This window comes from Dendrobium catenatum, unplaced genomic scaffold, assembly GCF_001605985.2.
Source record: "Dendrobium catenatum unplaced genomic scaffold, ASM160598v2 fragScaff_scaffold_1290, whole genome shotgun sequence".
NCBI lineage: Eukaryota > Viridiplantae > Streptophyta > Magnoliopsida > Asparagales > Orchidaceae > Dendrobium > Dendrobium catenatum.
Genome location: NW_021319752.1, coordinates 124,246 through 147,636, shown reverse-complemented (window position 1 = coordinate 147,636; position 23,391 = coordinate 124,246). Strand labels below are relative to the sequence as shown.

The following is a 23,391-nucleotide window of genomic DNA, read 5'->3' as shown; positions in this document are numbered from 1 at the left end:
ATATCTCTCTCTCTCTCTCTCTCTCTCTCTCTCTCTCTCTCACGGGATTCGGCCAAAGGGGTGCGAGCGGCAGCAACGGGTAGAGGAGATCGGGGCTTCGGCTAAGTGGGGATCGGCGTCGGACAGGGAAGAGAGGAGGAAGAGCTCGGGTTAGGTGTTCGTGTGCGAGGAGGCGATCGTGGTTTGTGGTCGGGATCGGAGAGAGAGCAGGAGGTTGGGGATGTCAGGAGGAGAAGCAGAGAGCGAGTGTGGTTTCGCGTGGAGGAGATCGCGTGCCAACAGTGAGGCGTTCGGCCTCTATTTAACGACGCTTGTGATCGTTCGATCGAGGCGACATCGCAGAATTTGCGCTGGATTTGCGGAGACATGATGCGAACGGCGCCGATTTCAGCCAGATTCGTGGATCCGACTGGTATGAAGTTTGCACGTTAGATTTCTTTCTTCCTCCCCTTTTTGTTCTCTGTGTATTGGTTAACAAAGATTTTTCCTAAGAAGCCTTTCTATAGTTACCACTTATGATAATTATATTGTCAACATATGCAATGAGAATTGAGATTTTATCCTTAGTGGAGTATTTTCTGAAGAGGATATGATCTTTTTGGCTTTTTTTAATATCCAAATTCATTTATGAATTTTGTGAATATGCCAAGCTATGCTCTTAGAAATTGTTAAGGCAATATAAAGACTTTTTTATGTGCAAAGTTTATTGTTTGTAAGAAAATATTAAATCTAGTTGGTGGATCCATATAGACCTCTTCTTCAACATCGCAATGTCTACTTCTTTTAGTTCTTCATCTCGTTATATTTTATAGTTGATTTAGTTGGAGTTTTATAAGGTTTACGATCAGTGATATTTATTTATTTTACTAGATCCATGATATGTTTTTCTTGTTAGACGAATATTTATTATTATGATTGAGCAACTTCTATTTTCAAGAAGTATTTTGGTTTGTCCAACTCTTTAATTTAAATTCTTTAGCAAGTTTTTTTTCCTTCGTCTCTTCTTTATATCTATCACGTGTGATAATTATATTGTCAATATATACGATGAGAATTAAGATCTTATCATTCTTCAACATCCCAGTGTAGGAAAGCATTCTTTAAATCGTATTGTTGTATTAATTATCCACGATTATAGTTGATTTAGTTGGAGTTTTATAAGGTTTACGATCAGTGATATTTATTTATTTTACTAGATCCATGATATATTTTTGTTGTTAGACGAATATTTATTATTATGATTGAGCAACTTCTATTTTCAAGAAGTATTTTGGTTTGTCCAACTCTTTAATTTCAAATTCTTTAGCAAGTTTTTTTTCCTTAGTCTCTTCTTTATAGTTATCACGTGTGATAATTATATTGTCAATATATACGATGAGAATTAAGATCTTATCATTCTTCAACATCCCAGTGTAGGAAAGCATTCTTTAAATCGTATTGTTGTATTAATTATCCACGATTATTTGCCAGAAAAATTAATATGCATATTATATTTATTTTCGTAACATGAAAAAAAATGTCTTTGTACTCAATTCCATAGAATTGATTATATCCTTTGACGACCAATCTTGTTTTATATCATTCCAGGTTTCCATTTGCTTTGTATTTTACAAAAAAAAAATGATTGTATCCTACCATTTTCTTCTTTTGTTGTTCATGGATCTCCTATATGTGTTTTTTATTCAAGAGTATTTTTCTCTTATCTCATGACATTATTTCAATTCTTATTTTTAAGTGCCCCAACTGAAGTTTGTGGTATTGTAATAGAAATAGAGCTGATATTTGCAAGGAAGGTTTTATGAGTAGGAGAAAAATTTTAAAAGATGTGTTTTGAGATGTGGGATATAGAGGAGAATATGTAGTAATGAGTTGATTATTGTTACCTGATAATGATTGAGAATCTTGAGCTTGTTGGAGATTTTAGCTGAGCTCATTCCTTCTTGTATGGACTTAAGGGGTACAGTATCTCTATTTCTTAGAGTTTGTGTTGTAAGAATGTCAAGATAAAAGATAGATATTTCATCAAATTTATTTTTTTAGTTGAGAGTTTTATTTTTGAAGATGAGTTTGAATGAAAATTTTTCTTTCTCCTTAAAGGTGAGATTTTCTTAAGAATGATAATACATATGCCCTTTCTTAGTGGAGGAATATCCAATAAAGGCATATTTGAGAGCTTTAGGATAAAGTTTTCCGCTCTAGTATACATGGTACTTGTTATAGGTTATGTCTTTTCGATTTGTTTGAAGGTCATTCATGTGAATTTAATTATTTGAGATGTGTAAGGGTTATAGCAGCTATTCACACAAATATATTATTATTAGAGCATGCTAAGCATGCTCATGACTTAGCATTTTAAGTTCATTGTTCCTTGCATTATGTTTGCTTATGCATGTATTGTGGATCCAATTGAGAGGATTTCATTAAAATGTTGTAAGGAATCAATTTCGAGCTATAAATAAGAAAGCCCCTTAGTTTATTTTCATCTCAAATTGAATTCATCGATTGCATTTAAATTTTTTTTATTCTTTCTTGCATGTAGGCAAGTTTTTCAAGTTCATTGCAAATTTCATGTAGGTTCAATGTGTTCTCATTTTTAAAACTTTATTCTCGTTTCATCATTTTTGCAATTTCAAAGTTAGCAATTTCAATATGTTTTCCCTAATGCATCATGAAAGACGTGTCTCTATACTTAATTTTTTTTGCCATGCTAAAAAAAGCACGTATGGGTTTACTAGGTGTGTCACAAAACGCCACCTATGAATTTTTCCCGCACGTTAAGAAAAGCAAGTATGAGTACCACTTGTTGCACTGAATGTGTCACATTCAGGATTTTGAAGATTTTTGTGAGTTTATGAAATTATATCTTTGCCAGTGTCACGGTGTCGAAGATAATGATGACAAAGTGAGGCGACAAGGATGTACTAAATTTTATTTCTTTTTTTTCTTTTAGATTTTTTCCTTTTTTTCTTTTTTGGCCCTTTTTCTATTTTTTATTCTTTCTACAGAGATAAAGAGGCAATGAGAGGTAGAGATAGAAAGTGAAAGTGATGAGAGTTAAATAGAGAGGGGGAGTGAGAAGAGAAAGAGAGAGAGAGAGAGAGAGAGAGAGATTAATAGAGAAAAAGTGAGGGAAAGAGAAGAGAGTGTTAAAGAGAGAAAGAGAAGAAAGATAGAATTATGGGTTGTTTGGCTATAAGTAGGATTTAACTCAAATAAGATTTTGTATTCCTGTAAATCTATATTTAGTAAATCTTGAGACAGCTAAATCCTAAAAATTATTTGTTATGACAGAGGTTAAATCTAGTTTGGCTACGTCAGGATTTAGGTACGTTCTACAATTATTTTGTTGAAGTGAGCGGATGGTATTGATACTGCACTTTAGTGATATTAGCGTCTTACGCTTGCAAAAGTTTTGAGAGGAAGTCTTTCTCATCTTCAGAGGAGAAAACTTCTCATTTGTATGCAGTCTTCTTCATTTGTAAGAAAGACTTTCATTCTTGTATATTTGCATGTTTTTGGAAATTTATCCTTTTATTCATATATGTATTAATATACAATTGAAGAAATACACACATAACATGTATGTGTATTTATGGGGATTTGTAGCTCGAGTTATATGTTCTTGGTTTGATATGAAGTTTATGTGAAAGTTCGTATTTGCTTATAAAAATTTCTGTTTTCTACCTTTCCTCTCTGACGATATGTCAAAAAATATCTTTTATCAATGCAGTTCTTTCTGGAGTTGATGAAGGTTCCTCGTGTAGAGGCCAAGTTAAAAGTGTTTTGTTTTAAGCTTCAGTTTAATAATCAGGTTTTTTTATTCTCGATTTCTTTCTTTTTCTCCAATAATGTCTTGAAAATATCTTTGCAATGAACTTTATATTTTTCTCTTTACCCCTTTCTTCCCAGAGAGCAGATATTAGAAAGAGCTTATACACTGTTGATTCTGCATGTGAAGAGGTCTACACTAACTAGCACGTATTTACACATCTGCATCATTGCGTTTATTATGGTGCAAATAATTTCTACATTTTCTTTCAGATTCGAAACTCAAACAAGCTAAAGGAAATAATGAAGAAAATTCTCTCTCTCGGGAACACTCTCAATCGAGGAACTGCAAGAGGTCTGACTTTCATGTAGTTTGTACATCATTTTTAACATCAATGGCTGGTATTTTGATATCTACCTGAGTTCGAATTATGGGCTTTCATTTAGGCATCTCCAATTGGGTTTACGTAGTCAGCGATTTTACTGAAAATTGTGTTTTTCGTGAGATCAGCATGATGCAAAAGTTGAGAAATTCGACTCCAAGTTTGGGTTCAGTAGTTAAGAAACACTGTTCCTCCTACATTTTTCTTAGTTAAGATGTAAAGTTTACATGTTCTGAAAATGTGCGCTTGCTTAATTATTTCATTCGATCAACCATTTATGTGTACTTCTATTTTTGATATACGAATCGTATGGAGTAGGAATTAAAAAGGCATTTTATCTCAAATATCACATGGAGCAAATTGCTGGTAGAATTGGTAGATATTGTCTATACTGACTTGATTTTTGGATGAAATGTGGGGGACCTAGTTGGGATATATATAAGAAATTGATACCTTTTATCCTATTTCGTCGTCACCGTCATTTCCCCGCCTCTCGAGCTACAAAACCCTAATGGACTATGTTCTCATTTTCTATCAGATTTTCTGCGATGTCTAGGGTTTTCGCTTGCGGCTCCTTCGGTCAGGTAACCTCGCCTCTTGTTCCTTATCCTTTTTTTTTTTCTCTCATTTCTCTTCCTAAAAACCGGCATGGCTGCTCATCGCTTGAGTGACCCCGGTTTTTTGGATGTAAAACACAAATCACGGTCTTTTCGTGAGATTTTGTCTGGTGAGTCGGCTTCTCCGACGTTTCCTCCTCTCAAACCTTCTTCTCACCATGGTTTGCCAGCTTTGTTGATTTCAGAAGATGAAATGAGTTCTCTTGTTGCTCCATTTTAGTTTGCTTTAGTTGGGAAGTTCCCTACTCGTCGTCCCCCGCTCGATACCATTCATAATTTTTTTTCTGGATCTAAAATTGATTGGTGATTTTTTTGTTACTTTGTTGAACCCTAAGAATAGTTTGATTAAACTGAGAAATGATTTGGATTACTATCGGTGTTCTCCCACCGTTGCTATTTTGTCAACAACTGTTATATGAAGCTTTTTAAGTGGTCTCCTCACTTTGATGTGAAAGTTGAATCTCCCCCATTTGAATGTCGTTTCCCTACCTCCGCCTGCATCTCTTTTCTCCTCGCATTTTGTATGGGTTAGGGTCTTTATTTGGTAGAGCCTTGCGTACTAATAATGCTACTATTAGCGGCACTAGACCTTCGGTAGCTCGTATACTTGTTGAGTTAGATATTACTAAATGCTATCCTAATCAAGTGTGGCTTGGCTCTGATTCTGTGGGGTACATTCAATCCGTGGAGATGGAAGAATTTTCCCCATATTGCTCCCATTGTAAATCTTTGGGTCATATGAGAGATGTTTGCCCGATTATGTTTCCTTATTTGGGTCATGTGAGAGATGTTTGCCCTCCTGTGCTGGAGGGACCTTCGGTAGTTGCTCATACTTCACAAAATGCTGGTGATATTCCGCCTTTCGTTGGGGTGGATAATTGTGTTGGTGGTATCCCTTTAGATTACAGTGGTGCTAATGGGGGTGATCCTTCTATAATTAATGCCGGGGAGCAAGAAAATATGGCTACATTGGTTTAGGGCGATGTTGATTGCCTTAATTTTGATAATTTGGTTTCTTCTAATGTAGCTTTTCTTGAGTCGGCGGATGTTAATTTGATTAAAGATAGTGTGGTTGAGGATTGTTGTGTTGCTTTGGCTCCTGAAGTGAAATATGGCTACATTGGTTTAGGGCGATGTTGATTGCCTTAATTTTGATAATTTGGTTTCTTCTAATGTAGCTTTTCTTGAGTCGGCGGATGTTAATTTGATTAAAGATAGTGTGGTTGAGGATTGTTGTGTTGCTTTTGGCTCCTGGAGTGGAGGAGGTTGATGATGTCGGTCCTTTGGATCATGGTGCTCTGGTCAGACATCCCTCTGTTGGGGGTAGTGTTGTTTGTGCTTCTTTGGTTGATGTTCCTGTCGAGCAAATTTCGCATGATGTTCTTAAGTCGCAAATTTTGTTGAGATCGGTGGAGTCCTATTTGAGGCAAATTGATTGGTTGGATGATTCTCAGTACTCTTAGTGTGATCTAGAGGATGACTTTGGGGATGACGTTGGGGCCACACAAGATTTGTATAATTTGGATGTTTCTCTTGCTTTGGAACCCCCTTTCTCTCATGGTGGCAAACGGTGTCGATGCAAATTTAGGAGATAAGATTTTTCTTTCTTCCTTTGTTTTCGTTTGCAGGGTTGACTATATTTTGTTTCTCTTGTGATGCTCTTGTTTTTTTTTTTTTGGTCGGGATGTTCTAGTGCGGATCGTTTTGGCTTGGTTTTGGTGAGATATGGGTTGGCTGCTTGGGTTATTTACCTGCTCTATTGTGGTTTTGGATTTGGCTTTGCATTATGATGAGGCAGTATCCCTCGATGCCCTGCAGATGGCCATGACTTGGTTTGCAACCTTGGTTGTCCTTTTCTTTATTAGAATTTTTAGTCTTTTACTTTGGTGAACCTGATGTGTTTGGAATCTATGTGTTTGCCTCTATTTCCTCCTTGGATGGCCCAAGCCTGACAACCAGGTGGCGGTCTAAGTCCAGTTGCTCTGAGAATTTTCCTTTTCATTGTCTTGTTCAACTTTTTGGTCCGCCACTAATTGTTCTGTCCTCTCACTGTATTTGTCTTTATATGTGGCATCTTTTTTTGGCTTGTGTTGTAATGCCTCTTTTATTTAATGGATTTTTATTTAAAAAGAAGGGTGTCAATTTCAGATCACGGATCAGGTTAGGGTCGAACCCGAAATTAATCTGACACTATTCAGGTCAACCTGAACCCGACCTGACCCGCAGAGACGGCAACGTCGGCAGCAATGGCAGGCCGACAACGGTGACGCGACGCAAGGGGAAGCCGGGCAGGCGGGTCAGTGCCACAGTGCGGCGGGCAGACCGATGCAGAAGCGGATGCGACGTACGAGTTGCGAATCTCATGACACGTGATTGGCCTCGGGCAACAGTCGGTTAACGACGGTCATGGCAGCAGCTCGGTCATGCGGCGTTGCAGGCAGCTCGATCACACGGTCAGCTACAGTCATGCGGGCAGTGGTTAGTGAGTCAATCCGGGTTATTCTCGGGTTTCCAGGTCAACCCGAATCCGAACCGGTTTTTGAAATTTGTCGAAAAACCTAACCCGAACCCGACCCGGTTCAGGTTCAGGTTAACCTGAACCAGAAATTTCCATGTCGGATTCAGGTCGAATTTTCGGGTCATGTCAAATATTGACAACCCTAATAAATATAAGTTTAGTGGATATAGTCAAATCCCTGCATAACTTTGTTATAGTGTTTCAGTTGTTTAGTGACTGCTGCATATGGATACTCAAACCATATTCTATCGCAATGTTAGAAGCTATCATCTGTCTCATTGAGGTTGGTATCATCATCAAATCACCATCAAATTGGAATTGCATTGAGTTAATGATGCAAGATGACTTACATTTTAGGATTTTCTGATATAAATCTAGGATTAGTTTAACAAAATCACTCACATGAAAGCTAGATTCATAGTTCACTAGCTTTTAATTTAGACTAAATTTGTCTTTCTGTATGAAAATAAAAAGTACATACAATTCACGCAATCAATAATTTAATGATAGCCCAAATAGACATTTTGCTGAAAAACTTAGAATCAATGAAAGCTACACGACGATCAAGATTGACACCTCCATCCAGGATCCAGTTTATACCTTGCTCGCAAAATCAATCACAATGTATAAGAAAAAATAACAAGGAAATAAGTCACAAAATAAAGGCCTAGGTCTCAATTAGTACAGTGAATGACCTCCCTTGGAAATTGACAGCGAGCACTTACATGACACTTGAAGAGTTCAACAAGCACTCAAGTTTTAGAGGAACTGAAATTTTTATTAAGCAAATTTATTGGTATAGGATTTTGACTCATAGAAGAAGAATCTACTTCAATCCTATCATATGCCTCTTATCTTTCCATATTTATAATTTTCGAATTCCCTAAGATATGTGGTTTCAGAACCCTCAAAATTGCTATAATTTTCAAGTTCACTATGCATGATGAAAATACAAGCAAAGGGGGGACGTGATATCACATAAAGGCCACTCAAAGTGCATCAACCAAAAGCTAAAATAAGTGAAATGATGTCTATTCGTGAAACAAACAATGCCAAAATGTTGATGACAATTAAAACAATTACGATTGACATTCGTATTTATCGAGGTCATTAGTCCACAACAATTAAATTTTTGAGTGCAAAGATCAAGACTAAGTTGGTGGGTGCAAACGGCGGACATGATTAGTTCAAATAATATTTATCAAAAATATTTTATCAACTTTATATTTGAAATTAAAACACTTTATGTGCTCCTTTCACATAAATACCCCCAAACAAAAAAAATAACCTAACCCTTAAACCCACTCACATAAATACCTCAGATTCCACTCCCGCTAAAAAACCCAGACGACGCTAGCCCTCACACTCACGTGTGCCCCCCTCCCTAGTCCTCTCAGCTCGCACGCGAGTCCTAGGCCCCGAAGTCCCCTCTCCCTGTTCGTGCAATCTGACCACAGCTAGCCACCCGTCGCGACCTCTAGCTGCTGTCATCAGCTTCCCTACCGGCTGACCTTGCCACCGGCACCTCCAGTCGGCGGCTGCCTAGCCGCCGCCAGCCACCATTTATCCTCCTCTTCCTTCTTTTCTTCTACTCCTCCTTTCTCCCTCTACTTCGCCTTTCTCCTCACTTCTCCGTCAACCTCACTTCTTTCTCTCATCTTCTCCACCCTAAACTATAACTCCCACCTTCTGCAAACCCTAGATCTCACTCTCTCCCATTTTCTCTTTCTAAATCAGAGAGAGAAAGTAGTTTTTTTTTTCTGTCAATAACCCCTTCCTACAACTCCCCAGATCTTCCTTCACCAAAACCTACCCCCTCTCACTTAGAGAGAGAAAGTCGTTTCTCTCTCTAAATTGAGAGAGAGGAGACTCATTTTTCCATCATCCTCTCTCCCTACACACCATCTTCACATCTCCAACTCTTCTCTCACTTTTTCCTTAAAATACATTTCTGAAAAGAGAGTGCCTCTTCACCTCTCTCCATCTCAACCCTTCTATTTCCCTATAACCCCTCCATCATTCTCTCCACAAAATTATATTTCCCTCTCTAAGAATAGATAAAACTTTTTTGGTACAAAAAGAACTTTCTCTATCTTCCTCCACTCTCTCTTAAAAAAAAGAAGAGTGGAAACTCATGCGACGCCTTACCTTGTTGTCCTCGTCGTCCTCTTCGCTGCATATTGAAGGTATAACCCTTAAAACTCCAAAATTTTTGGCTGCAATGCATTTGGCAAGTCGAGTAGAACTCATGCGGGCTTTTCTTAGTCAACAACCAAAACTTGTAGGCGACGCTAAAGAATCTCTGGGTAACCCTTGTGCACACTTTTCTTAGCACGACGGCGTGAAACCCTAAGTATCGATGACTTTTTTTTATGGGTGGAGAAATATAGTGCTTTGAAAATGTGTCCTAAAGATTTATGCATTGCCTTTTTTGGTTGATATTATTGAAGATTAGGATAGTAGTGTCACATAACATAATTCATGCACGTCTTTCTTGGCATGGTGGGCAGGTCAGTCACATTCTGATGCAGCCTCCTATATGGAGATGACGATGGAGTGTTGTCAAAATTTCAACCAACATAAAACTCAAATGAAATCTAACTTAACTATCAAGTCAACAACAAATGAAATCCTAATTTATAAAATTGAAATTAAAATGTAAAATTACGGGTACGCTCTTAGGACAACACATTCATGTTAATGATTATTATGTAGGACCCAAAGACATCCCTAATAATTATCTTAAGCAAATACTCCCCAATGAAATGAAATGACCTGTTGCAAGTCATGGGTCAGGAGTGCACAAGTACTTTAGGCAACGTGCATCTATTAAAGGTAAGTGAATTTCTACATCACATGGGTGCGTTGTCCATCACGTGAATGTTTGCTCCTAGAAGAAATTAAAATAATGCACAGCTGCTCATCATAGATTGTAGAACTTTTTTCATTAAAGTGTGTGAGATATATCAAATTATTAAAGTAAAATGTGGCATGCACATCTCCTGATTATATAGTGCAAGTTTACCAATGGCATACAAGTGCACTATATAAGCGCACTAAATAGCGTGTATGTATATCATCGACCATATGGATGCACCTTGTGAATGCATCAACAATCATATAAATTAGCAAGTACATTGAGATTCGTGCAAGTATTTCATGCAAGTGTACCATGCATGTATATGCATTACACATATATACTTTGCAATATGCAAATGACTCATGCATGCATATTAACAATATGTAGATGTATCATGCATACACTGAATAACATGTAAATGTATCGTGCCATATCAAATACAACATAAAAATATATCATGTATACACCACGTAGCATACAAAAATATCATGCAAGTACGTTAAGTAATGTGCAAATGCATACAAGTACATATACAAACATGCAAATGCCTATGCAAGCATGTAACCATGCAAACAAACACGCGAATGTGTATGTGAACATATAGATATGTCCTGCACATCCACCGCGTCACATACAAATATACTGTGTGTATACTTTGTAATATGCTGATGCAACATGAACATATACTATCCAACATGCATAAACATTACATATGTACGTCATACAACATATAACTGTATTATGCAAACGTATATGCAACATCCAAATACATTATACTAATCATGCAAATGCATTAAGCTGGTTACGCGAATGGATTAGGATAATCATGTGAATGCATCATGCCAATTATATAAATGTAGGCTATCATACAAATGCATTGCGCAGATTCAACATGCAAACGTGTGTATATCTAGCATCATGCAAATGCATTGTGTGGGTGCATTAGGGGTGTCAAAAATTGATCCGACCCGAAAAATTTTGGGTTCAGCTTAACCCGTTTACCATATGGGTCGGTTTCGGGTTCTGTTTCCCAACTTATACATAAAATCGAGTCGGGTTCAGGTTGACCTGAAAACCTGAACTCAACCTGGGTTGACCTAGAAACTCGCATCATGGACTGTGCTCACTCACCTCGCTGTCCTCGCATTTGTCCGGGATCGAGTCTGCCTCACGTGACTCACATCCACAGTCGCCTCACGTCTGAACTAGACTCCACAGCCCCCGCGTTTGCCTCAGTGCCTCTCAGCTCAAGTTTGTCGCTCGGTCTATTCGGACTTCCAACTCTGTGATCAGCCAACGCCTCACATCCAACCCGCTTTTGTCTCTTCCGGTCTATCTGGATTGGACTTCGGTCACCGCTGTAGACTATAATCGGCGATTTGATTCGCCTGCCCATAGTCTTGACCCTGTCGACACAATCGCATGTCCCGCACCGCAGTTCGCTTGCTCGCCCCTACTTGCACAACGAGTTTGGGTTCGTCATTCGTGGGTCGGGTCGAGTCAACCTGACAACCCATGCGGGTCGGGTCCAGGTTGGGAAACCTAACTTGTTTGTAAAATAGGGTCGGGCTTGAGTTGACCCGTTTGGACCCGGGTTGGACCCGAACTCGACCCGTTGACCTATTTTAGCACCCATCTATGCGGGTGTACCGAGCAAGAGCATCATACAAATATGCAAATGAACTGGCGCACATGCAAATATGTCATCATACATAATAAGAAGCACGTAAACACAATGCAATGGCACATTCAATTTTTAAAATTTCAAATTCTTTTTTTTCCAAATTTTTTTTAAACAAATAGAGTTGATAGTGTGAAAACCCCCATGATAGCAAGTTGAATAGAAATATCAATTAAAGAGGATTTTATCTTGTAAATGCCTTACAACTCTCATAAAATGCAAGTATATTTAAAATGACTACAATGTTTCCTCGATTATGATCGTGTTAAAAGCCAATCTCAATCGCAAGGAGTCATATCTTGTAAATATCCTCCAAATCATAAAATTAATCATTTCGGGGCTCAAATTTTAATAAAATTATGTAGTTCGATAGTAATAAAGTTTGAATATTTAAATATAAAATTAACCGCATAACACTTAAAATAAAAATTTATCCACCCTCCATAATAATTTGTTGGGGAGGATAAATTTGAGAGTAACTTCAGTTCATAAAGAGTGAATGTCTAGTCGATAATATTGTTAAGATTCATTCTCAAATAAACTCTTGCAGTAAGGACATGACAAGATGTCCTCTAACTAGTGATTTGAACCAAAGGCTCCACAAGACCCATGGGTTGGTCTAATGGCTCCATGTAATAATGTTTATGACGTGGCACTCTAATCAGTGGTGTAATCCAACGATTCCACAAAACAAGTGGTTTGGCCTAATGGCTTTACGTGGTGAATGATTATGATCGAGGCCTTCTAACTCAATGGTTTGACCCAACAACTCCATTATATTATGATTATGGCTAAAAGCTCAAATGTTTTTCAATGGTTAATTCCTTTGAGTAATGAATTAAAGGATATAATCGATAGGTCATAAAATTCGCTGTCATCTAAGGTCAACTCAAATCTATTCTCTTAGACAAATATTTATAATTTATAGATTAGAGATTATGATGATCCGGGACAATAGAACCATATGATATTGATTGGATTCATCATCATTACTATCACCACTCGCTTCAACTAAATGGTGATAAATTTCTAATCATAAAATTCTAAATATGCTACTATTATACATTGGATACTAAGTATATGTTACACGACTAGCCATAATTGAAAGTGCTCTCTCATTATCAAGAGGGGGTAATTAATCATAAAGGCGTGCGCCTATAAGAAATTAGACCCAAGATCATAGTTTTTTTTGTAAAATGAGGGCTAAATATCTGAGTAGTGTCTTATTTAAAAATTTAATATCTTTATGAAAATTTACTCTGGAATTTAATTTTGTTAAAACTCTTCTCGTCGACAAAAAAGATGTGGAAAGACTGAGGCGTGAATTTTTGAAGCTCACACCTTTATGGCAACATGGCCTTGAAAAATAAGATAAGCATGATGGGCAGAGATGGACGTGACAAAAAGATTAGCTCCATGGGATTAAAAATTGAAAAAAATAGGAAAATAAAATAATCACAAAAGGAAGTCGGCTTCCCATAACAGACCGTTTGTGATACCCTAATTCTCGAATATTGCAAAGATGTGAATAATGAGTTTGGAACTTTATGTGGAGAATTTCAGTTAAATAATAGAAGTGTACATATTCAGAGTTAGTAAAGCAGAGTAACTTAATCATGCAAATCCCTCATCAACAAATATGATAAGTTTGAACTTCAATAAATTGCAATTTTAAAGGAACAGAACCCAAACTAATAGCTTAATAGAACCTAACAATAGTGACTTGAACCAACCCAAATTAACTGAATTGGACATTGAGAGTCAGAACATAAAAGAACATATCATGCTCTCATAGGCATCAATATAAATATGATTTAAAGTACTAAACTAAATTTGATAGTTTTAAACGGAAAAGCAATTGCTAAAGTATTAATAATGAAAATTACCAAAACTTAGAAATTCAAAGTGCAAATATCAATGCACATATCTTGCGCTTTTGGCGAGCATAAACTTTGATATTCATAACTATACTATGCATAATTGTTGTGCTTGCGAAAAATCCATGAACATCAAAAGAAGGCTTATTATGATAGCGCATGTGATATTTTGGAAAACACCTTCAATTGAGGATACAATTTCATCAAATAGGATAGTTTCAGGAATAGGATATGTAGGACTCTCTAATTGACTGTTAGATGTGAGTTCATAATGAGAAGATGAAAAGAGAGAAGAATTGAAGGCCCTGGTTATATTTTCAGGAAATAAAATCAAATCAATGTAATTGAAGATTGGAGTAATGCTAGAGCTCTCATAATTTCTAATTTATAAGTGTTTATTCTCTATTTTGATTTTTTTTCTATAAAATCGTATTTTTTTAGTGTTTTCAAAGCTAATTTGAGTAATTTCAATGATTTTCTTGATTGCTTCTAACCTCAAGCAAAAATGCAAAGTGGCAAGCACATTCCATATATAGTTACTTAAACTAACTTTACATATCATGAGTGTTTACAATGCAATGCTCCCTGGTATATCTTTAACATGAGCAACTTTTAACCATTTGCCAAAGCTCGGTTATTCATCTCATAATATGATGTTTATTTATTTCTTATAAAAATTAAAGGGTTTTTTTTTGTGAGTGTTGCTCTAGAAAATTATTAATTGAACATTCAAATTATCCTATTGAGCATTTCTTGATATCTTTAAAGCTATTTTGTCTTTAGTTCTGTGTAATATATTTTTTTTTTATGATGCTATTCTGCCCTCATGTCTAACATCATGCTATATCCTCAAAATAAGTATTAATGGTATCTGAATATTTATAGGCGCTGCTGTTGGTTTCCGATTAGATAGTCTTCTCAAACTAACAGATACCCGTGCCACTAACAACAAAACAACTCTTATGCATTATCTGTGTAAGGTATGACTGCACCTTTCTTCCACTATACTTATCTTCTCTTTGGTATATGTTTGAAATGGCTGCACTTTTCCTAATTTAGTCATCTTGTAGATAATTTCAATCAATAGTTGGGTCTCTGGTCCTGTCTGGCGGTGAAAAATTTACTTATGATTGTTAACTATTTGTTAATTCCTTTTGAATCACAAGAAGGCCGTAGCCAACTTTGACAGCTGAATAACTAGGGGTATATCCAGATTCTATTATGAAATGATGCACAAAAATACATTTTCAACCTTGACAGTACAATTAAAAATTCAAAGCCTAGTTAATCTTACACTATATTTTATATTAACAAAATTAAAGCTTTGGAGGGCCTTGCCTATAGGACAAGGTCATAAGACTTATTATTGGATCTACCTAATATCCGAGTTTTAAGTTCCATGAGGCACGCTAAAAGCTTAGGTTGCAAGTCCCAGCCTTCTAGGTAACTTGAAAATACGAAAGCAGGTCCATGTTTCCCCCAACCAGCATTAATGAAAGAACAAGAAGCACATGCGGGACAAGATTGCATGATATAGAAATCTTAGATGCTGAAGCGGCTATGGGGGAAGTTGGGAACACAAGACAACGTAGCAGCTCTAAATCAAGATACGAAGTAGGAATGATTGTTGTGGAGAGATTCTAAACTGTAGGAAGCGAGATTGCACGATGATGAACATGGGAGGAAGCTCAAACAGTCATAAGCAGTAGGGAAAAGAAGAATAAAAAGCTGCCTAAAGAAGCCAGGGCATTGCCCTCAATGCATGGGGGATTGAGGCTTGAGGCTGAGAGGTTCAAATGCGCTCACGGAGAATGAGATGCCGACATCATGAGGCATTGACCCCAGAGGCAAGTAATGCGGGGATCCGTGTGTATGGAAAAGGGCAAGGCAAGGGCACCACTGATGCGAATAATAATGAGAAGGATCGATGAGAGCTTGTATGATTAAATGATGCTGCTTTGTTGCATTGGGGAAGAAGCCATTGACAGTGTTGTGAGGTCATGATGAGTTGAGGGCAATAATTCGCAGTCATGACATGTGGGATGAAAGGTGAGGTACAAATTGTAGCTGGCAGTGGCGAGCTGCCAATAGTGGTGTGCGGGTGTGGCAAGTGAGGCAGAGGTGACCTAGGCGAGATGTGTGTGCTCGGCTCACTTTACTTGTGTGAATTTCCTTTTAGGAGGAGAAAAGCTCATCTTATATATATCAACTGAATTGGCAATCTGATGAGGACATCCGGCCGTGAAAGCTTATCAATGGAGGAGCCAAAGATCTATGGGGGATGTATTATTATTAAAAAAAAAAAAATAGCACTTTGTTCTTGAGAGCTTTCAGAGTTCTTATGAGAGGTGAAGTCCCTAGGTGAGGGCTATGTATTACCCATAGCTGCAGGAAGCATTCAGGCTCATGATTTGAAGTCCCTAGGTGAGGACAAAGTATTACCCATCAGCCGCAGGAAGCGTTCGGGCTCGTGGTTTATCTTCTCCACCGTCTCCCTTGCTTTCTTCAAGTCATCGGCCCCCATCTCCACCATCGTCCCTCCTCTCTCCTAGCCGCCAGCCACCCTCTCTCTTCCTCCTAATTGTCGGCCCAACATCCACCTCCCCTCCTCCTAGCCGTGGCCCAAAGCCTTCTCCTTCCTCTTAATCTCCATCCTCCACCTCTCCTCCTTCCTAGCCGCCGGCCCTAATCCTAATCCTCTCCTAGCCGCCAGCCACATCTCCCATCCTTTGCCTCCAAATTTTCCAGTCTTACTACTTTCCTAAAATAGATCATGACGAATTTGGAAGGATATTAATTCAATCTTGAATCAATTTCAAATTGGAATTCTTTCCTAATTTAACATGAGTTATATTTGGAAAGTTTCTCAATCAAATGAATTTGAATTGAATTCAAATTAAAAGAGATATGGACATTAAATCTCTTTTAATTAAATTGGTTTTGTTTGGAAACTATTTGAAATTCTTCCTAACTCCTCCCTCCCTGCTTTAGCCGCCGGCCCTATCTCTCTCCTCTCTAAATTCTATTTCCATTAAGGCTCTTAAGTACATTTCCAATCAATGTCCATTAAAGAATTTCAAATCCCTAATTGATTACTTTCCATATATGATGCATCTTAAATTATAACTCATTTCGAATTTGAAATTCTTTCCTAAAATAAGAAAAAGTAATATTAGAGAAGTCCCTCAAATCAAGGCCAATTAAATTCTAATTTAATTTAGGGAGTCAATTGCATTAAAGCCTCTTTCTCCATTTAGATTGGCTTTGATTGGCAATCTATCTCAATCTCTTAATTCCCTCCCACATCCCCTCCCCACTCCCATAACCGCCGGCCCTCTCTCTCTCTCCCTCTTTTCCTTTTTACTCCCTTCAATTAATTCTCCCCCCAATCAATCTCCCAAATTAATTTAAGATCTTCTATTTGCTGGAATTAATTTCTAATTTCTAATTTTTAATCATGGTTTGCTTTTGGTTCTACATCACAATCTTCTAGTTTTTTCTTTATATATATATATATATATAAGTAAATTACAAAGGTGATTTTGAAGAATGTAAAAGCATTTATTATATTTTGAGGATTTTGTGATATTTAGCTTTTCTACACCTTCATGATCACGTACCATTAGTTTTTGTCACCTAATCTATGTTACCACGTGCATCAGGTCCTTGATTCAAGGTCATCGCATCTAATGGATTTTCATAAAGATTTTATCAGCCTGGAAGCAGCATCGAAGGTTCTTTTATTTTTTGTCCTTCGGTGCCCTTTATCATTAATTTCCATGATTGTGATCTTGTCTGATTTATTGCTCTCGCAGATACAACTAAAAGCTTTAGCTGATGAGCAGCGAGGTGTTGTCAAAGGACTAGAGAAGCTTGAGACGGAGCTGATTGCTTCAGAAAATGATGGGATAGTATCAGAGGTTTTTTGCAAGGTAGATCATTTATTTGATATAAAAGTTACCTAGCAGTTGTTACTTGTTACATCCTGAATTTCTATTTCATGCTAGTATTAATTAGTTCTTGTTTTAAATTTGTATCAGTCACAGGCTTGCATGCTCACTGCACTCACAAGTAAGCACTTACACCCTCACATACACTGCATATTGATCATAATCAGTAGTACTTTTTCTTCAAATGCTATCTATGATGCACCGATACTTCTCCTCAAAGAGACGTGCAGTGTCTGATACGTATCCGACACGACACCAGTCCGACACTCCTCCGACATGTGTTAGACACGTCGAAAATATGTCCGATTAAAACAATATTAAATACAAATTGGATACACGTATCTTAAATATTTCATAATTTTTTTAAAATATAATCTCTTTGATTTAAAACTTTTACTTATTTAAAATATAAAAACTGAATTTCTTCTTTCCTACCCACAATACCAAATCAATCACCTGCACTTAATATCCCATTCATCGAATATTCTCATTTTCATTTCACTTTGGTAGGTTACAATTTTGATTTCATAATAAGACCTAATGTCATCTCAACATCGACGTCTGACGTCGTTACAACATCAACATTTCAAAATGATCCCCATATCAAAGTCTGACGTTGTCTTTATATTGATGCTCAACACCCACAACTTGACATATCATATTTGTCCAACGCATTCTCAACATCAACGACCAACTCCCTCTAAACATCGATGATAAACGCCCTCTTAACATTGACATCCAATATTTACTACATAACCTCAATGCCCGACTCTCGACAGCATTGTCATCCATCTCTCGATAAATGATAAACGACATTGATGCCCGACTTTTGTCATCCTAGTATTAATCATTTTAAGCACAAATTCTAGTTAAATGAATTATTATTTCTAAATTATTTTTAAAATTATACTTATTCAATTATTATACACTATTTTTAAAATATAAAAATTATTCAGAGTGATTGTGAAATTGATGGAGATATTATCAGCAGAATTCAAGTTGGATGGTTGAAGGAGGAATGCATCGGGCTTATTGTGCGATAGAAAAGTCCCCCTCAAACTTAAGGGAAAATTCTATAATATGGTGGTGAGACCTGCAATGATTTATGGTGCCGAATGTTGGCCATTAAAAGAGAAGCATCATACTAAGTTAAGTGTTGCAGAGATGAGGATGTTTAGGTGGATGAGTGGCTTGACCCTTAGAGATAGGATACGAAATGAGCATATACATGAAAAGGTTAGAGTAGCTCCATTTGAAGGGAAGATTAGAGAGACTCGCCTTAGATGGTTTGGTCACATTAAACGGAGGCCTTTCGATGATTCGGTTAGGAAAGTTGAGATATTAGATTTGACTTATGTTAAGAAAGGTAGAGGTAGACCTAAAAAGACTTTGTTAGAAAATATTAGAAATGATCTTTCTTTATTAGATTTAAATGAGAATTTGACTTTTAACCAGACACAATGGCAAAAAAGGATTCATGTAGCCGACCCCACGTAGTGGGACAAAGGCTTGATGTTGTTCTTGTATAATATTGTGTCCAACCTGTGTCGGTGTCCTATATTTTTAATAATTGACATGTCTCGTGTCATTGTCGTGTCGTGCGTGTCCGTGTTGCCGTGTCCATGTCAGTGCATCATAGAATGCGATTGATTCCTTTGTGATGCAGCCATCGAACACAAAGTCAAGGTAGTTCATGCTTATTTCATCATCATCAACATCATCAGCATAATCATTAGCGTGATACCAGCTATTATTGGTGGGTTTCCTTGTGGTCCTCCACAGTTCATTCTTGTTGACTCTTATATGTGGCATTAATTCTAGTTTTCTTATGCCACTTTGCACAACTAGCTTTGTCACCCTTTGTTCCCATTTTCTTCCTCTTGCTTTCATGTGACATCCATATTCTACCTCGTTGGTGCATCCTTTTCTCTAATGTATATTCTTAAACCCTCTAATATCTTTACAGCCTTTACTTTAACTTTGATGTAGTAAGTCAGTATAGCCAGCATTCAACCAATTTAGACTCTGTTTTTTAACGAGTTTAACGTGTCCATTTGTTCATTTTCTATCTCCGCCGCATTCCTTTATAATATACAGGTATATAGTTATTTAGAGGTCAATAAACAATTATATTTCATTTTTTGGTGATTTTATCCATCTATTTGTATTGCTTTTTCATCATTCTAAATTATGAAATAAATAGCTTTATAAATTGATATAAAATAAATTTTTTATTTATTAAATAGTTTGTTTTTGAAAATTTTAAAATTTAAATCTTAAATGAAAGAAATAAAAAGTTTGAACTATGCTTTTAGTATCAAAAATCAAATAAGTCAACAATGTGAAAAAATAATTTATAAAAACTGTTAAATGATCTCTTCAAAGTCGATTGCACTCTTTAAAATGGTTTGAAAAGAATATTAATTTCACCACACATTGAGTGAAAACTACTATGTGGGGCCTTTTTGAAAATTTGAGGTATTTTCCCTTTCTTTATAATTTTTTTTTTCAGATCCCAATAAGTTCTAGAGGTCAACATTTCAAAATAGAGTACTCATTGCCCATCTATTTTTTTTTTATTTTCACTTCTCAGTCCTTTAATGTGTAGTATATAGACTAGAAAATATTTACAATAATAAGTCTTATTCAAAATGGCAAACTACCCTAAAATTGCTAAGGAAATTGCGAACTAGTCCAAAATGTAATTTGAAGATAACTAAAGAAAAACTAACATAAAACATAACACAAACCATAAAACTTGCTCAATGATATTATGATTGCATCCAAGAACAAGTATCATATGTACTATAAATTTCTATTTTGGTTTTGTTTTTATATTTATTATTCTCAAAACCTCTCATAAAAATCTCATGAGTGTAAAAATCATGAGCTATCCAACTATGCCTTTATTTACAAATTGGATTGTTCACAAAAAATATTTTATAAGTTGGAGGGGTATCAAGTGAAGTTAAACAAATCGACTTAAACTCAAAATTAATGAATTCAATTTCGCTTCGAGCATGTTCGAGTCGAGTTGAAAGTTACTGACATTGTGTCAACTTTCAAAGTAATTTGAGACTTTTACCTATATATTGTTTATGTTATGTAATTATAAATATATGTATAAGTATTTTCAGCATGAGGGGAGGCTTGTTTGGGATTTGTGCTACCTGGATTAGAGAGAGAGAGAGAGAGAGAGAGAGAGGGAGATCAGCTGTATGTATAAGTGTTTCATGATTTCATCCCTTACAGCTTAACAGTTACGATGATTCCCACAATCATGCATTAGTACATTTGGCTTTAAAAAATTCTTGCTTATGGTCTTTCGTATCTTTTTGTTGACAATGACTCATACTCCTTCAGAGGTTGAAGGACTTTACTGTGGCTGCTGGTGCTGAAGTACGATCACTAACAGCACTTTATACTGCTGTGGTACGGTGCTGACTTCTATAATATTTGAAATGTTATGTTTTGAGTAGTCTCTAATATTAGATCGAAAATAACGCCTTTCTCACCCCCTTCTATTTCTGGCAGGAAAACAATGCAGATGGTCTTGCCCTTTATTTTGGTGAAGATCCTGCCGGTTGTCCCTTTGAACAAGGTGAGAATATATTTCCCCTTTCTTGAATTAATTAAACTTGCAAGCTTTCTAAAATTTATTTCTGAAAAATGAAGAACGGAAATTAGGAGAAGATTGATTTTTTTTGGTTGTTTTATCTGAATGTTGTATAATGGAAACCGAAGGGGGAAGTCAGAGTTCACTTTGTTGTAGCTTATGATTTAGCAATGCCATAGAAGTATCTTGAGGGAAGGAAAATAATTGAAAATTTAGAACTATCTGCTGAGGCTTCGTTTGGGACGGCTTTTTTATTGCTTCTTAAAGAAGTTTTCTTGTAAAAAAATTAAAAATTTTGTACTAAAACGCTGCTTTAAGAAGCTATAAGAAAGCCGTTTCAAACGAAACCTAAATCATGTGTTTCTAAGATGAATTCATGTCATGGAAGTATTACAAGGTAATCCGTAACAGAATCATGCTAAAAGCTATCGTAAGAAACACAGACCAGATTCCTTGCATCTGTATAATCATAATGAGAGGAATAGGAGATGCATTATTAGATGCACAATTGTAAAGTCACCAAGCATATAGCGAAGAGTTGTTAATCGTTAACTAAGGGGCGGTTGCCTGAAAAAGGAATGCTGTGAAAAGTAAATATAATGTATTTAACATGCTTTGGAGTTGTTTGGTTCTCTGTAAAGTAATGTAGGAGATTTTTTTGTGAGGCATGTGCAGTGTAGAGTAAAAGCAGAGTATCTAAATACTTTTGTGCTATTTGATATGATGTGCAATATCAAGTGCAGTTTACTATTGAAATGGAATAACAATAATCCTATTCAATGTTTTAATATAATATATTTATTATTTGAACAATATGAAATTTTCATATATTGGAGTATTTAAAAATAGAAGTCAGGCACTTGAAAATGAGCAATCATATTTAGAGTAAATTTAATATTGTTATGAACATACTCAACATTATCATTAATATTTCATAAATCTAAAATACATTTGAAGACACTGCAACTGTAAATGTTTATATATGTACAAATGTACTACAAAATAACTCCAAAAATATTTAGCCATTACAATTCAAAAGTCTAACATTTTCTACAACATAAATCATTTTCATAGCTCTTTACACATCCATCTAGCCTTCGATTTCATAGGTTTTGAGAAGAATGATTGTATCATTGTAGGATTCTTCGATAAGTTGTCATATATCGTATTAATCTCCTCCTCCAAAAAGCTAGGTATACTTGAAAGCTTAGTCATGAGCTCAGTGAACATTTTTCTTTCTTAGGATCTTGCTGTACTCTGGATAGCATTATCTACTTGAGTAATACTATCAACCATCATGATAATATACTCACGGAGTGTTCGATCAATGGCAGACACTTTAACTTTTTTTTTGCGTCACATCCTCTGGTAGATAAAGATGATGGCCTCTTTGTTATTCATATGGAATCTTCTATAAAATTTATATCAGCCGAATAACCTACTTTCGATGCATCTACACTAGCATCTATAAATCCTTAGGGCTTTTCATCTTCTAAATATATTTGTTGGGTCCGGAGTGAAGCTTGAGAATTTCCAAATATAGCACACTCTCTAGTAGCATGTCCTTCACCAGATACCTTCTCCAACTCCATATAATTTGCAATTGGAACATTTATATAAACAGTGCCTTTGGAAAAGCCTGTGACATAATAAACTACAAAATATTAACTTGATATTATTATTTTTAAACAAGTGATGGATACCTAAATGTGTGATGCGTACTCCTCATGGCTTATCACTATCATCTTCTTTGTTTCGTCCCAAGATACCCCTGATTTTCTTTTGAGATCTTGAATGTGAGTCCATATTGTTTGTTGATGTCGAATTTAATTCTTACATTGCTCTTTTGTGACCTTTATACCAAAATTTTCTTTAAATTTTTGGGCGGCTCCTTGATAAATAGATTCTTTGAAATTTTGGGCACTTTGTATATTAACATCTACATATTCTTCAGTCATTATTTGTAATAACTCAACAATCCAATCTGGTTTTAGGCTAAAAAATTTTTCCTTCTCGTACTTTTAGAACCGAATGGGATATTTGCTTGTGAATCCATTATCCTAAGCATATTTAAAACCATTTATAGCAAATAGAATATATAATTTGCAAAACGTTGAAATT

General features: G+C 36.1%; 1 protein-coding gene across 2 annotated transcripts in view; it reads left to right on the top strand.

Annotated features, from left to right (window-relative positions):
• LOC110115099 (formin-like protein 5) overlaps positions 1 to 23,391 on the top strand; it is a 45,515-nt gene that overhangs the window by 19,887 nt on the left and 2,237 nt on the right. For both annotated transcript variants that reach the window (XM_028699453.1, XM_020848236.2), the window contains exons 4-11: positions 3,731 to 3,811; positions 3,910 to 3,960; positions 4,042 to 4,123; positions 14,590 to 14,684; positions 17,367 to 17,438; positions 17,520 to 17,636; positions 21,018 to 21,086; positions 21,189 to 21,255. In XM_028699453.1, the coding sequence (XP_028555286.1) occupies positions 3,731 to 3,811; positions 3,910 to 3,960; positions 4,042 to 4,123; positions 14,590 to 14,684; positions 17,367 to 17,438; positions 17,520 to 17,636; positions 21,018 to 21,086; positions 21,189 to 21,255 (634 nt within the window). The remainder of the gene's footprint in view (positions 1 to 3,730; positions 3,812 to 3,909; positions 3,961 to 4,041; positions 4,124 to 14,589; positions 14,685 to 17,366; positions 17,439 to 17,519; positions 17,637 to 21,017; positions 21,087 to 21,188; positions 21,256 to 23,391) is intronic.